The sequence below is a fragment of the Xenopus laevis genome, chromosome 6S (genome assembly GCF_017654675.1).
Source record: "Xenopus laevis strain J_2021 chromosome 6S, Xenopus_laevis_v10.1, whole genome shotgun sequence".
Taxonomy (NCBI): Eukaryota; Metazoa; Chordata; class Amphibia; order Anura; family Pipidae; genus Xenopus; species Xenopus laevis.
This window is the reverse complement of record NC_054382.1, coordinates 19507067-19521583: the sequence shown is the minus strand read 5'-3', so window position 1 is coordinate 19521583 and position 14517 is coordinate 19507067. Positions and strand designations below refer to the sequence as shown.

The window sequence follows — 14517 nt, the reverse complement described above, 5'->3', positions numbered from 1 at the left end:
GCTCTGCTGCTGCAGCCTTGAGGCGCATTATTCATAATTTAGTTGTAGAGTGCATGTCCTCGGGCACTGCCTTTCTCCCAACCAAATGAGGCTATGTGCGCGTCATCATGGACCATTATGCCACACCCCCACCCAATCTTGGGAGCTATGGAGACACATGGGAATCAGTGTTTACTTATAGTGGGGACAGCAGTCTGCTTCAAGCGCTTGCGGTGCGCAGCGAGGGGACAATACCTTTATACAGAGCAGGCTAATGCGATGCTGGCGCTGCTTACTAATGAGCACTACGTCAGTGGTGACGCGCTACAGGGTCAACTAGTTTTTTTTTTTTGCACATGCCCAATAAGAAGAAAGAGGTAAAGGATGCCTTTACTAACATGGTGCCTGCCTGACTAAAGAAGCGATGCGAACAAGGACATGGATTCTACGAGATTTGACGGGCCTATGTGCGTTTATACCATAGCATTTCAGGAGGTGTTGGGGAGTACAATACAAGAAGGTATTGATTTTTGCATTTTTGCATTTCCTTCTCCTTTGAAATAGGGTTAAGAGGTTGAACTTGATGGAAGCGTGTCAACCTAACTTACTTTGTTCACACAAGCTGACACGAACATCAGCGGAACTTGCTTGACCATAATTTCAAAGCATTTTTCCCTATGCTTCACTGCACTGGCAAAGCACTCGCTTATAGCTGAAGTAGCTAATCCTTGTTATCATTTAATGCAAAAGAACAAAGATAAACATTCACTTTCTTTTGCTCCTTTAAAGAATTGAAGAAAGTTTGAAATAATCACTACATTGTAAGAATTGTTATAAGAAAGAACTTATCATAAGAATGAATAAGTAAGAACTATTATTTTATTACACATTATAAGGATATCACTCCATGGGGAAAATGTCATAAAATTTGTGAATACAAATTTTCAAGTTGCAATGTAATATTCTCCATTAGGCTTTCATTGTATTGCAAATCTTTATTGCACATTGCAAACCTTTAACACCTGCTTGAAGGTGGCATAAACTTTTGGAGCAAACTTTTTTATTACGGTAAGAAGTTTTAGTACATACACTGCGCACCATTTAATATTTAAAATTTGCAATCTCGATCCTACTGTCGTGTGAGGGGCAAAGTGTTTGCAAAGGCAAAATGTTTCACTTTGGGAACATTTATTCACATTGCGAACGAACTGTGAATTTTACATTAGTGACCAATTATACATTCACCCCACAGTGAGAAACTGTACATAATTGTTTTCAGCATTGAATCAGACGGAGGGCAAATTGTGCCTTGTATCAGTTCTGTAACTTTACACTAATTCAATGTTTCACCATTTTTCAATTCAGAGAAACTAGAAAGCGACTCATTCCAAGGACACTCGTAATAAGAGCGATGGCAATCTTTATTTTCCTGGTAAGACAGGTTCTAAACAAAAAAAGTGTGGCTGCCAGGAAATCAAATGAATGCCCCGGTCTGGAATGTTCACTTCTGTACTGCAGAACCCAAACCCGTAGTCATTCTCTGGAGAACGATTATTACATAACTGTGCATAACGAATAATGATTGACAATTTATCTACTTCATTATTTTGAATTAAAAGGTGTAACCAGTTTTAAAATATGTTTCTACGCAGCCAGTTAGCTTGAGTTCTGTATTTATAAATGCACCATTTAAGGCAGCCATACACTGACTGGTCCTGTACTGTGTTTGACCAATCAAGCCAATGCAACAAATTATCTGTCTATTGTGGGCCCCCACCCAAACTATAGAAACACCAGGAAGAAGCTCCTCTTCACTTTCTTATATGCTGATACAATGGCCAACATGGTACATCTGCAAATTTAATTTTCTAACTGCATGACCAATATTCAGGGTATACAGATATCGGTCGGACAGGCAAGCCAGCATACACATACAGAAATTCAGCAAAACTATTTTATCAGTTCATGTATTGCCAGTATTGCTCTAGAGCAGTGCTGTCCAACCGTACTGAGGGCAGGAACTTTTCTGGCCTACGTGGTGGAGGGCCGATAACTGAAGCCAGTGTTGACCACTCCCCCTTTTTAAACCACACCCAGTTAAATCACACCCATGTTATCTCAGAAACTTTTAATACAATGTCCATATTAATGGTGGTAACACACCAAAAAAAAAACAAATGGTTGGTGCTCACTGCAGGGATGTAAGTCATAACCTTAAATATTCCATAAACATACCCTTTAATCCATATGCCAACTCCTCCCCTGTGAATAACACTGCAACCCCCAGCCCATGATTAAACACCTTTGGGGCCCCTAACAACAATTGCAAAAATGCGACCAAGGGATTTCTATGGCATTCTACAGCAGCTCCTCCTGGCACTTTCCAGAATCTTTAGATTGCCAGTCCACATCAGGCTTTAGTGATATACAGGTATGGGATCCGTTATCCAGAAACCCGTTATCCAGAAATAACCGAATTACGGAAAGCCTGTCATCCATAGACTTCATTTCATCCAGATAATCCACATTTTTAAAAATGGTAAATAATAAAACAGTACATTGTACTTGATCCAAACTAAGATATAATTAATCCCTATTGGAAGCAAAACCAGCCTATTGAGTTTATTTAATGATTTTCTAGTAGATTTAAGGTATGAAGTTCCAAAATTACAGAAAAATCCATTAGTTCCCGAGCATTCTGTACTACACCCCTGGGTTACACAGGTGTCAATTGCTTTAAAGGCCTTGATCCACAGATATTTGCACTTGCTTGCACAAAATCCGTGTACTCAACAAATGTCATTTTTCTTAATAAATACTTGGTTGGTCACAGAGATGAATACAATTGTGTTTGTTGCTCAACCAACAGTGCCATAATCATTTTTAAAGCCACAAGCGTACAAAAAGACAACGTTTTCTAAATCACAGTTCTCATTTCCAAAAGGAAACAACTTTCCGCTTTTAATATCCTAAAAGCAGAGAGAGAGCACTGAAAGCTGGAATTAGACATTCCTGCCTAGAATCAACAAATAGCGCAGGGCAAAGCACAAGCAATTTATGCTGAAGCAACAAAGGATTACAGCTAAAAACAACTGACATACCAGCAAAGCCTGGAAGGTCTCTGTGATCAGGATTCTTCAAAAACATCTATCAAAACAGAGATGATTATCATTTTAGTAGAAAGCACCTATATCTCATTCAGTCAGACAAAAGCTAACACTTAGGGTTGCCACCTAGCCGGTATTTTACCGGTAAAAATGATGGTTGACCCCCAATGTTATTAATAAGGAAAAAAGATAAATCTATAGGAAGGCCGGTATTTTTTTCCAGAAAAGGTGGCAACCCTACTTACACTAGAGGTACTGAAGGCCAAACAAAGACAACCGCAGTGGCTACATACCGGTCCTGTTCCTGGATAACTGATCACATCTAGGGATGGGCGACTTTGACCCGTTCCGTCAAAATTTTGACGCCGGCGAAATGTTGCAGACGCCCATGACAGTCTATGGCCGTCAAAAACATTTTGTTGTGCGTCTTCTTTTTTTTTGACGCACAACGCCATACAAGTCTATGGGCGTCATTTTTTCGGCAAAACAAGGCGAAAAAATCGCCCATCCCTAACACATCTCATCATTATGTTTTATTTGTATTGCGCCAGCAAGTTACATCTGATAGCCAGTCAGATAATCATGCAATAGGCCATACATGCAGATTACTTACATTAGATTGATTACCCTATGTACCTTATATCAAACCAGTATCAGAAGTGTGGACCAGTGCAATTTTGACTCCATACTTTTGATTTATTGGTTCATTTCTATATGGCTTATCAGATTTGATGCAACTGTGAAAGAGTTTGCTTTGGGCATATTACTGAGGCTTAAACAAGCACAAATAAATCATACAGTTTGGTATAAAAATAACCAAATTATATGAAAACCCCAATTGTGTGTATAGCTTAAGGGTAAGGGCACACCTGGCGATTCGTGGTGATTTAGTTGCCTAGCGACTAATCACCTCTTCTTTGGGGCGGCTAATCTCCCTGAACGGCTTCCCCGTCTTGCGCCGGCTATAATGAAAAGTCGCCTGCGGCATGACACACGCTGCGCTTCGTATTCCGAAGTCGCCCAAAGTTTCCTTGTGAGGCAACTTCGGAATACGAAGCGCAGCGTGTGCCATGCCGCAGGCGACTTTTCATTATAGCCAGCGCAAGACAGGGGGAAGCCGTTTGGGGAGATTAGTCGAGGCGATTAGTCGCCAGGCGACTAAATCTCCTCGAATCGCCAGGTGGGCCCTTACCCTGAAGGGGTGGTTCACATTTTAGATAACTTTTAGCTGCTGAATAAATAGCTAAATAACCTCAAGAACCACAAATAATAAAAACGGACCTATTCGAACCAAAAAAAAGTGTCAACTTAATTTCGGTTGTTTTTTTTTTTTAATTCGAATTTCGCAGTTTTTAAATTCGAAATTTGACCCTTGATAAATATGCCCCTTAGTGGTAATTCCAACGTGACCTGAAAGGTCATTTTCAATTAGATTGAAAGCCTATATGCTTTACTAGATATTCTTAGAATGATAGCTAGATTACCTTTGCACAGATATTCTGTAACCTTGTTAAGCTCTACAGAGGGCTCTGACCCTAGGCTGGCCCTCCAACTTTTTAAAACTTTGCTTTAACCATTTTAACATTAGCCAACATAAAAACATGTGGTATACTGGATAATCACCCACCCACATGCAAATAACTGAAGGCACTGCTGTAGATATTCCATGGAAGTCATTTGTTTGTATAAAACAAAAAAGCATGTCAGGTGCCGGTGGTAATGATAACGCTGAAGGTGTTTGTCTGGGGAGCTTGTATTCCTAAAATGGTATAAGGATATCTGGGAGGTTTGCTAACCAAGCAATAGGCAGGGAACGGGAAGAGTTAAACATCAAAGAAACAAACGCGTAATCTCAAATAATTGTGAAAGGGGAGATTAAATAAATAGGGTGTGACCTACCAAAGACTATTTATGAAGAGGAGAGAGTTACAGGATAAGGCTAGGATCAATAAATACAAGAACAGGTAAAGATGACAAATGAGAGAAACATAACTTAGCAAAACTAATTCATGAACCACAATCAATTTTGCACCAACAATCCCACCATAACGTTCAGTGACTGGTAAATTGCTATAAAAATGTAATTATATTTTCTTTGTGACCAGAATATAGTGGGAGTTCCAACAAGAACTGGAGGGCTGCAGGTTGGACATTTATGTTCTACAGATAGGGCCTCAGCATTCCTAAATTGCTAGAGTACCTTGTGTCTGGCACACACCTGCAGATCTGGTTCACCAATCTGGATATTAAACGGACACCAAATTTCCCCCGATATGATTAAAGGAGAAGGAAAGGCTAAAATTAAGCAAGCTTTATCAGAAAGCTCAATATAAATACACCAGTAAAACCTTAAAGTAATACTGCTCTGAGTCCTCTGTCAAAAGAAACATCACATTTCTTTCTTTCTATTGTGTATATATGGACTTCTGTATCAGACTTCCGGTTTTCAGCATAAACCTCCAGGGCTAGGGCTTGAGCATGCTCAATTTGTTCCTCTTCCCCCTCCCTGCTGTAATCTGAGCCCAGAGTGATGTATGAGCAGGGAGAGACTCAGGCAGGAAATTATGTCACTCCAAGCTAATATAGTAGCTGCTATCCTAAACAAACAGAGAGTGATTCTAGAGATGTTTACTCAGGTATGATAAAGCATTCTGCAGAATAAATATAGTGTTAAAGCTTGCAGTATTGTGGCTAATCTATTGGCAATAATCTGGTTTGGTAGTTTTCTTTCTCCTTTAATCTCACCACCAAAATTTGACCTGTTCATGCAGAAATGAAATAGCTATTATGGGTGGTCAGATATATGGGGTACATAAAATATATAACAGTAAGTACAAGTGCTGCAATCAAAGGGGAACTCCGGCTTTCAAACCAAAATTTGATAAAGAGGCCCGCATAACACATAAACCCCTAATATACCCATCACAGTTACCTGTTTCTTTAAAAAGTTAGAAAAAATGCCATTTTCTATGCTGAAATCCAGCTGTTTAACTGTTCTCTTTCTGCATTATTTGAAATCCTGGCAGGGAAGAAGGGACTAAACACTTGTTGTAAGAACTTCTCCACAGCTTACAGACAGCATGCAGGAACTACATAACCAACAATGCATTGCACGGTGATGTTCGTTCCTTATTGAAATCACGTGTGCAGGGAATTGTGGGGTTTGGAGGATGCAGTCTAAGGACAGATGGCGCTGATACAAAGTGACAGTAGTCAGCCAGCTCAGCAAAGTAGTCAGACAGGTCAGCAGGAGAGCAGGGGGCTAGGCTTAAGAAACTGTCAGAAACCTTTAAAAGTCATGAAAAGGCATATTTTTTAATTGATGTATATTGCAACGTTGCTTGAAATTATGTTTACTTTTCAAAAAGCTTAAGTTATGTTTTTGTGGAGTTCCCTTTTAACAGTGCCATCATGTCAAGACCAACTTTTCCAACCTTTCAGGCCTGTTAAAAATAAACCGCAATACGTGTTCCTTCATGAAATAACAGTCCATACATATATGTGTTAGTGTGAGAGTTTTTTGATGTCTCAAAGGGTGTCAATCACATGAAAATAAAGTGAAAACGAGAAAGAGACCAATTTAATGACTAATCATTCTGCAGTTAAACAAAAAAGAGATTGCCACCATGCAGAACGTGCTGACTGAAAACCACTTCCTCCACGGAAACGCAGAGTTTGGTCTGTCTGTACCTCATCATCCAGCAAATCCACAATAGAATGCTGGTCATATTCAGCAGCATTAATAAGGCAAAGAACCTTAAAGGGGAAGGAAACCTCCTCGGCGCTAACCCCCCACCCCCCCTCCCGTGTATTGCCCCCCCTCCCTCCTCCCCCCTGGCCTACCCCTCCCGCTGGGCAAATGCCCCTAACTTGTTACTTACCCTTCTGCGCAGGTCCAGTCCAGGGAGTTCACAGGCGACATCTTCTTCCACGCGATCTTCTTCCTGCTTTGACCGGCGCATGCGCAGTAGGATTGTTTCGCCGGTACGATCTACTGCGCATGCGCGTGACTTTTGGCGCATGCGCAGTAGATCCGTACCGGCGAAATGCTCCTACTGCGCATGCGCCAAAACGAGGGGCAAAGGAAGAAGAAGATCGCATGGAAGAAGATGTCGTCTGTGAACTCCCTGGACTGGACCTGCGCAGAAGGGTAAGTAACAAGTTTGGGGCATTTGCCCAGCGGGAGGGGTAGGCCAGAGGGGAGGAGGGAGGGGGGCAATACACGAGAGGGGGGAGGGGGGTTAGCGCCGACGAGGTTTCCTTCCCCTTTAAAGCACTGGGAATATACATATGCATCCCCCCTATCTTAAACTAGCAACTCCCCATTTATAGAAACGGAGGGGGATAACCAAAAAACCCCATATACTTTAGCACTTGTCAGCCCCAACTACCAACAGATTTTCAAGAAAACAATGGTTCTGTTTTACAGAGCTAATCCAAGGGATTCTGTCAAACCCATTGTTATTATTTGTACCCTGGATTTAGTGTATCCTTTAAAATGCATCAGTAAATAGGAACTACATTCTTACAACAATATTTAAAGGGGAATTCCACACAAACATAACTCGAGCTTTTTGAAAAGTAAACATAATTTTCAAGTAACTTTGCAATATACATAAATTAAAAAATATGCAGACTTTTCATGATTTTTAATGGTTTGGAACAGTTCCCTAAGCCTAGCCCACTGCTCTCCTGCTGATCTGTCTGACTACTTTGCTGAGCTGGCTGACTACTGTTACTTTGTAGACTGCATCCTCCAAACCCCACAATTCCCTGCACACATGATTTCAATAAGGAACAGAACATCACAGTGCAATGCATTGTCGGTTATGTAGTTCCTGCATGCTGTCTGTAAAACAGCTAACTATTAAACAGCTGGATTTCAGCATAGAAAATGGCATTTATTCTTACTTTTTGAAGAAACAGGTATGGATATATGTGATGGATATATTAGGGATTCTGTGTTATGTGGGCCTCTTTATCAAATTTTGGTTTGGAAGCCGGAGTTCCCCATTGTCATGGTTCAGAGCTGCTGTACAATATGACGACTGGAACATGAAAATCTTCATGCGGTGCTTACAGCAGTTGCTGTAAGGGTAGTTTTTCTTGATATATATGAATTTTTTGAAGTTTTAATTGCCAGGGTTCATCGACCCAGACAACCAATAGCATTATCAATTCCAGGTTGGAAAAAGGCAACATAGGAAAGCCAATAATGGAAAAAAATACAAAAAATTATTCCAACTCCTATTTTATCATGTTAGTCAAGCAAAATTAACTTTAATTACACTATATAAATTATTTGAATCTTGTTTCCATCAGTCTGGGAATTCATTATAACAAGCAGGCAGGAGCCATTTTGAGGACACTGTTATTAAGGCAAGTCTTGTATCATCTCAGAATCTTGTTTGTGCACCAGAATGGGGGACCTGATGTCCATCCCCATGCCCTGGCTACACAATTAAATGGTTAAGACTAGAGAATGGTAGGGAATGTGGAGAGTGCAGTGGTATCTAGAAAGTGCTGAATGGAAAGTGAAAGAAATTGCTTGCTTGCCCCGCCTCTATGCCTAATATTTTGATTGACAGCTGAGATTTTTAAAAGAGTTTACAACAGCTATAAACGCTTTAATAAAAAAAAATTTGGATTTCATGTTTATTTTGTAAAGGACTTTTATTATACAGCTTTTTATGTCTGGATGACAGGTCCACTTTAAGACTAATTAAAATGCTGCCAAGAAAATAGTCCTCTATATCATACTAGAATTAGTTTAATATAAACTTATTTTCTAGAAATAGAAATACTCTGAGCTGTTATAAACTCAAAGGAACCCTTAACTGATTAGTTGGTTGGTAGGTAGAAAAATATCCAGAAAGCTCTGAATAACGGAATGCCCATCAGCCATAGACTCAATTTTATCCAAATAATCCAAATTTGTAAAAATTATTTCCTTTTTCTTAGTAATAATAAAACAGTGCCTTGTACTTGATCCCAACTAAGGTATAATTAATCTTTATAGGAAGCAACACCAGCCTATTGTGTTTATTTAATGTTTACATGATTTTCTAGTAGATTTATGGTAAGAAGATACAAATTATGGAAAGAGCCATCATCCGGAAAACCCAAGGTCCGGAGCATTCTGAATAACAGGTCCCATACTTGTATATGTAAACCTATACTTCCAGTTAATGCTAGTGGCATTTACCACAATACAGGCAAGCAATATATTATTTCCCAATAATGCTGGTAAACCAGCTGGTAGAGTACAGATCAAGCAGTGTGCCAATACTCATGGTAAAGTACTCCAGTATGCAATTTCTTAATTTAAGGTAATGCAATGGAAAACATGCCATAATTACATCTGCTGAATGGCAGCATCTGCCTCATTTAATGAGTACTCCAACCGCTTTGTAGTTTTCCAATAACATTTAGTCCCCAAAGGGTAAGGGCACACGCTAAGATTCAAGGAGATTTAGTTGCCGGGTGACAAATTGCCTCTTCTTCGGGCGACTAATATCCCCAACAACGAGGAAACTTTGGGCGACTTCAGAAAATGAAACGCTCCAAGGGCCATCCCTCCGGCGATTTAGATTCTAGCTGACAGGAATGCTTTTCTGGGAGAATAGTCGGCTGAAGAAGAGCCGATTTGTAGCCGGGCAACTAAATTTCCCCGAATCTTAGCGTGTGCCCTTACCCTAATAAGTCACAGCACAGGACCCACAGGGATATTTAAACTTTCATGGGCCAGCCATCAGCAAGCAGAGATCATATTTCTCTCTATCTACTAATCAGATTAAAATGACACAGGTCACACTCAGAGAGTGCAATAGGCTCGGAGGAGCGAGGCACGGAGGGGAACTCCCCAAGTGCCCTAAAAGTCAATGACACTGTTGGGAATGCAGTAAGCAAGATCCTATTAAGTTAGATCTATTCATGGACCAGGAGAGACAAAAGATGCCCTGCCAGGCAGATGTAAGCGAGGGCACCAGCCATTTAAACTTTGCCTCTTCTTTAATATTTTCTCACTGAAAAGTCAGCATTGAGAGTGCCATGTGCCCAACCATTCCCTTGGCTTTAACTTAAATTAAGAAGAGGAAAGAATTTTGAAACTATGATTTTAATACTAAGGAGTAGTGATGAGCGAATTTATACGCTAGCCATGGATTTGCGGCAAAATTCTGAATTTGTTTTCGCGAAACTGCGGCAGAAATTCGCTGCAGGAAAATTCGCAGAGAAAAAATGCCCATAAGAAAAACGCACATTGACTTTAAGGCATTAGGACAATAAAAGTCGCCATAAGAAAAAAATGTCCATTGACTTTAATGCATTAGGACAATAAAAGCCACCATAAGAAAAAAACTCCCATTGACTTTTATGCGTTAGGACTAAAAGTCTCCTTAAAAATACTCCCATTGCTTTAATGCATTAGGACAAAAAAGTCACCATAAGAAAAAATGCCCATTGACTTTAATGCATTAGGACTAAAAGTCGCCTTAAAAAAAATGCCCATTGCTTTAATGAATTAGGACAATAAAAGTCGCCACAAGAACAAAAACGCCCATTGACTTTAATGCATTAGGACAATAAAAGTCGCCACAAGAACAAAAACGCCCATTGACTTTAATGCAGATTAGGACAATAAAAGTCGCCATAAGAACAAAAACGCCCATTGACTTTAATGCATTAAGACAATAAACTCGCAATATGAAAAACACCCATTGACTTAAATGCATTAGGACAAAAAAGTCCCATAAGTAAAAACTTGACGTGCATTTGGAGAGAGAAAAATTATTGCGCGTGTAAAAATGGTTGCATGTAAAAAAAAAAAACATTGACCGCAATGGGACAGATTCACTCATAACTATTGGTGTTTTTGTGGCACATGGCACACAACACAAGGACTGGGAAAGATACATCTCATGAAATCTGTCTATCCGTATCCAAGGGGTCACACTGCAAACATCCAAGCAATGCAACATGGAATCTCTAAGCCATATTTTAGCAGCCAAATATAGCACAGGAGTTCCAGTTTCCAATGCATAAGGAAGAGGGGGGGGAGCCGCAGCACCAATGTAATGCAGCAATGTACATGGGGGGGACAATCAAGTCTGGACTGGGAGTCAAAATAGGAACTGGCATTCCAAGTACACAGAGGCCTCCTACCAGCCCACTAAATAGTGACTTTCTATGGCACCTTACAGTGGCTCCTCTGGCATTTGCCAGAACCTACAGATTGCCAGTCCGGGCCTGGGGACAATGGTCTTATTCCTGGAAGAGAATGACAGTTACTCATGCTTCCCTATACACCTCTGGGTCGTTCCATTGGTTCAGCCAGAATATTACAGCTATTGTAGAGATTGCAGCTAATGCATAACCTCTTTGCTTTTCAAGTGTAAAGTGATGATAATAAATTTCCCTTTGTAATATCTCTACAGTCAAATAAGATGCCAAGTTGGGATGTGATTAAAGCTAGGGATGCACTGAATCCACTATTTTGGGATTTGAGCAAATGCCAAATCTTTCATAAAACATTTGGCCGAATCCTGAACCAGATCAGAACCCTATTTGCATATGTAAATTAAGGCAAGGGAGGGTTAAAAAAAAGAGGTAATTTCCCTGTTTATGTGAAGAACAGTCACGTGATATTATGGATTCCGATTCAGTTCAGCCAGGCTCTCAAATTCAGCCGAATCCTGCAGAAAAAGGCAGAATCCCAGGCAAATCCCTAACCAAGTCCTAGGTTAGGTGCAGAGATGTTCCACCTCAGGCCTCCAATTGTATTAGAACTGCAGGACAAGTATAAGGGGGGCTACAATTATAAAAGTTGGGCATTTAGGGTGTTTTGATCACATCAGCAATAACGCCCTGTGTGCCATGAGCTATCAACTGTTTCATGGACCTGTGCCACATTATTTGTATACACATAAACACAACATACAGTTCACTGGCATGGTGGGCACTCCTTGACTTATTAATGTATGTTATCTTTCCTTTAAACAAATTAATCAGCTTAAAGGGGAACTATCGTGAAAATGTAATATACGCTTCATTATTCTAAATACAATCAATTAAATTCTGCATTGTTTCTGAAATAATCAAGTTTATCTTCACTTTTCCTCTCTCAGCATCTGCTTCTTCATTCTGTCTTCATGCAGCAGTTGGGTGTCAGATAATCATAGTCCGTTAGATCCAATATACCTTATAGGGGGCATCCTTTCCTAGCAGATGTATTAGAACTCACTCAAATAACTGATTCCAGTACAAACAGAATCTAACAAAATAACTGCCTTTTGCACAAATCCTGCATGTAGAGAGACATGATGTCTGGTGATTTAAATAGAATGAGCTCTAATACATCTAGGCAAATATCAGATATATTGGATCTAACTGTCTGACAGCCGACTCCTGCATGAAGACAGAATGAAGAGAAACAGATGGTATAATTTACATATAGGATATTTAATTGATTGCCTTTAGAAAGTTCCTTATTTCAGTATGATGAAGCTTTTGTTGAATTTTAATTTTCGCCTTAGTTCCCCTTTAAAAGTTCCCCCTTCCTCCAAATTCCCCCCTCCGAAGGCTTATGTACGAAGATGAGCATCAGGCTAAAACCAAGGCAAGGACAACAATAATAAAAATCAACATTGTCACTGCCCAACCATTCTCCAAAGCTCAAAAGCTCACAGAGCTGTAGCCAAACGTGTGCAATTCATCACATAAAGAGGCAACACAAGCCACCTGATCTGCCTTTTTTCACTGATGCACTGCCAAGGGGCAAGCTAAAGTCAAGCAGCTGCCTGCAAATCCACGGTCGGTGATGGTTCATAAAAACTGCTGTACCCTAAACTCACCAGTATGTAAGTCTGCAGCTTTTATATCATACGGGTTGCATAATTATGAGGGGAAACCATCCCATAAAACAGCACAAGACTACAGAATACCCAGCATATATTTAATAACCTTTTTATGTCCAATCAGCAACACTCTGGGGCAGGTTTTACATTAACAGTAAGGCTGCAGACCTGATACCGTTCGTTGTTTTATCCCGCAAGTATATCAGAAAGAAGCAGCCAGGCATCATACCTTCACAGGTCACATACCCTCATGTCCTATCATCAGCAACTATAAAATCAATAGGAAAGGACATTGACAGTCCTATTCCCTTACCGAGTGGTTCACTCCCCACATCAGGACGCTCAGCAAAGGGTCGCTGGCTCGGAACAATTTGACTTTTTGGGCCACAAAATGTTTTTTCTTAGTCTTGGTCTTACTGGCCATTGTGGAGATTGCGGTGCTTGCAGCAGCCATAGCTGTTCCCCCACTTGCACAAATTCCTTGTCCTTTAGAAAGGGAAATTGGATTTGGTATCCGTCACCACTATCGGCACATCCAAAAAAAAAAATGGCAAGATCCAGGAAAGTTTTCTTCACATATAGGAGAAGTTAAAAAAAAAAGTGCAATCTTCAGGCAGGGCTTTATAGCCAGCCCCGGAAAGAAAAGACTGCTCAGAAGAGAAGTGTGTGTGTGTGAGACACGGGGAGAGAGAGATCTTCTGGCTCTGTAGGCGTTTCCCTCTATCTCTTTTCTCCCACATCCAATTCAGATCTTTTCCTCTGTCTCCTGCCAGGCACAGGGGTCTGATTCAATGCGCCTCCCTCCTGTTCCCTGAACTGGATCGTATCCTATCCATCTATCTCAGCTCGGCTGGGTGGCAGCGAAGGACGGACAGACACTGCAGCAGCGGCTCCAACTGCAAAGAAATAAAGAATAGCACAGATTTTAGCTTATTCAACTACAACTCCCAGCATCCCCAGCCAGAAGGTCTGGAACAGGACATTGTCTAGATAAGTATAGGCATCTGAATAGCAGGGTCATGGAAAGCAGAACTGGGAGATTCGACTCCCACTGACTATCTGTACAATGACATTGGTTAGAAATGAACAGGTCCAGCAGAAAATCCTCAAGCATACATTGCAATCAATTGTATCAGCAGAGATGGAGAGTCAGGCACAGAGTCCCAGTATAAATAAAGACACACACTGGCACCCTGCAGTATTTCCAGCTCACAACCTCTCCTGCTGCAGCCAGAGCCCTCCCTGCTGCCGTGCATACAGGAGACACACAGCCCTCTCCCTCCCCTCCAACCGCGTCTCACCGACATCTGCACCACTCACTCCTCTATGTTGTCCTAAGGACAGTGCTTCCCCTTTACAATCCTCCAGCCCCTACCGCGTCTGTCGCTGCTGCTGTTGGCCGCATCTTTCCCAGCGCTTCCGGCCGCTTACAGCTTCTGCTGCTTGACTGACAGTCTCGGAGGAGGAGGGAAGACTGAAAAGGAGGGGCGGTCGGGCCCTGCCTCACTTGGAAAGGCGCCGGGGCACAGAGCCTTCTTGGTTTCATCAGCTAGAGCCCCGGGCAGAATACGTGCGGG

At 41.1% G+C, this 14517-nt stretch overlaps 1 protein-coding gene across 4 annotated transcripts in view; it reads right to left on the bottom strand.

Annotated features, from left to right (window-relative positions):
* Positions 1-14517, bottom strand: part of pip4k2a.S (phosphatidylinositol-5-phosphate 4-kinase S homeolog, type II, alpha) — a 93184-nt gene extending 78667 nt beyond the window's left edge. The window contains exons 1-2 of one of the 4 annotated variants that reach the window (XM_018269098.2): positions 14261-14517; positions 13254-13836 (exon numbers count right to left, since the gene is read on the bottom strand). In XM_018269098.2, coding sequence (XP_018124587.1) covers positions 13254-13394 — 141 coding nt within the window. In that variant the 5' untranslated portion in view covers positions 13395-13836; positions 14261-14517. Of the gene's footprint in view, positions 1-13253; positions 13837-14126; positions 14222-14241 lie in introns of those variants that run through there. The other 3 variants (XM_018269097.2, XM_018269099.2, XM_018269100.2) reach the window with 3 other exon arrangements.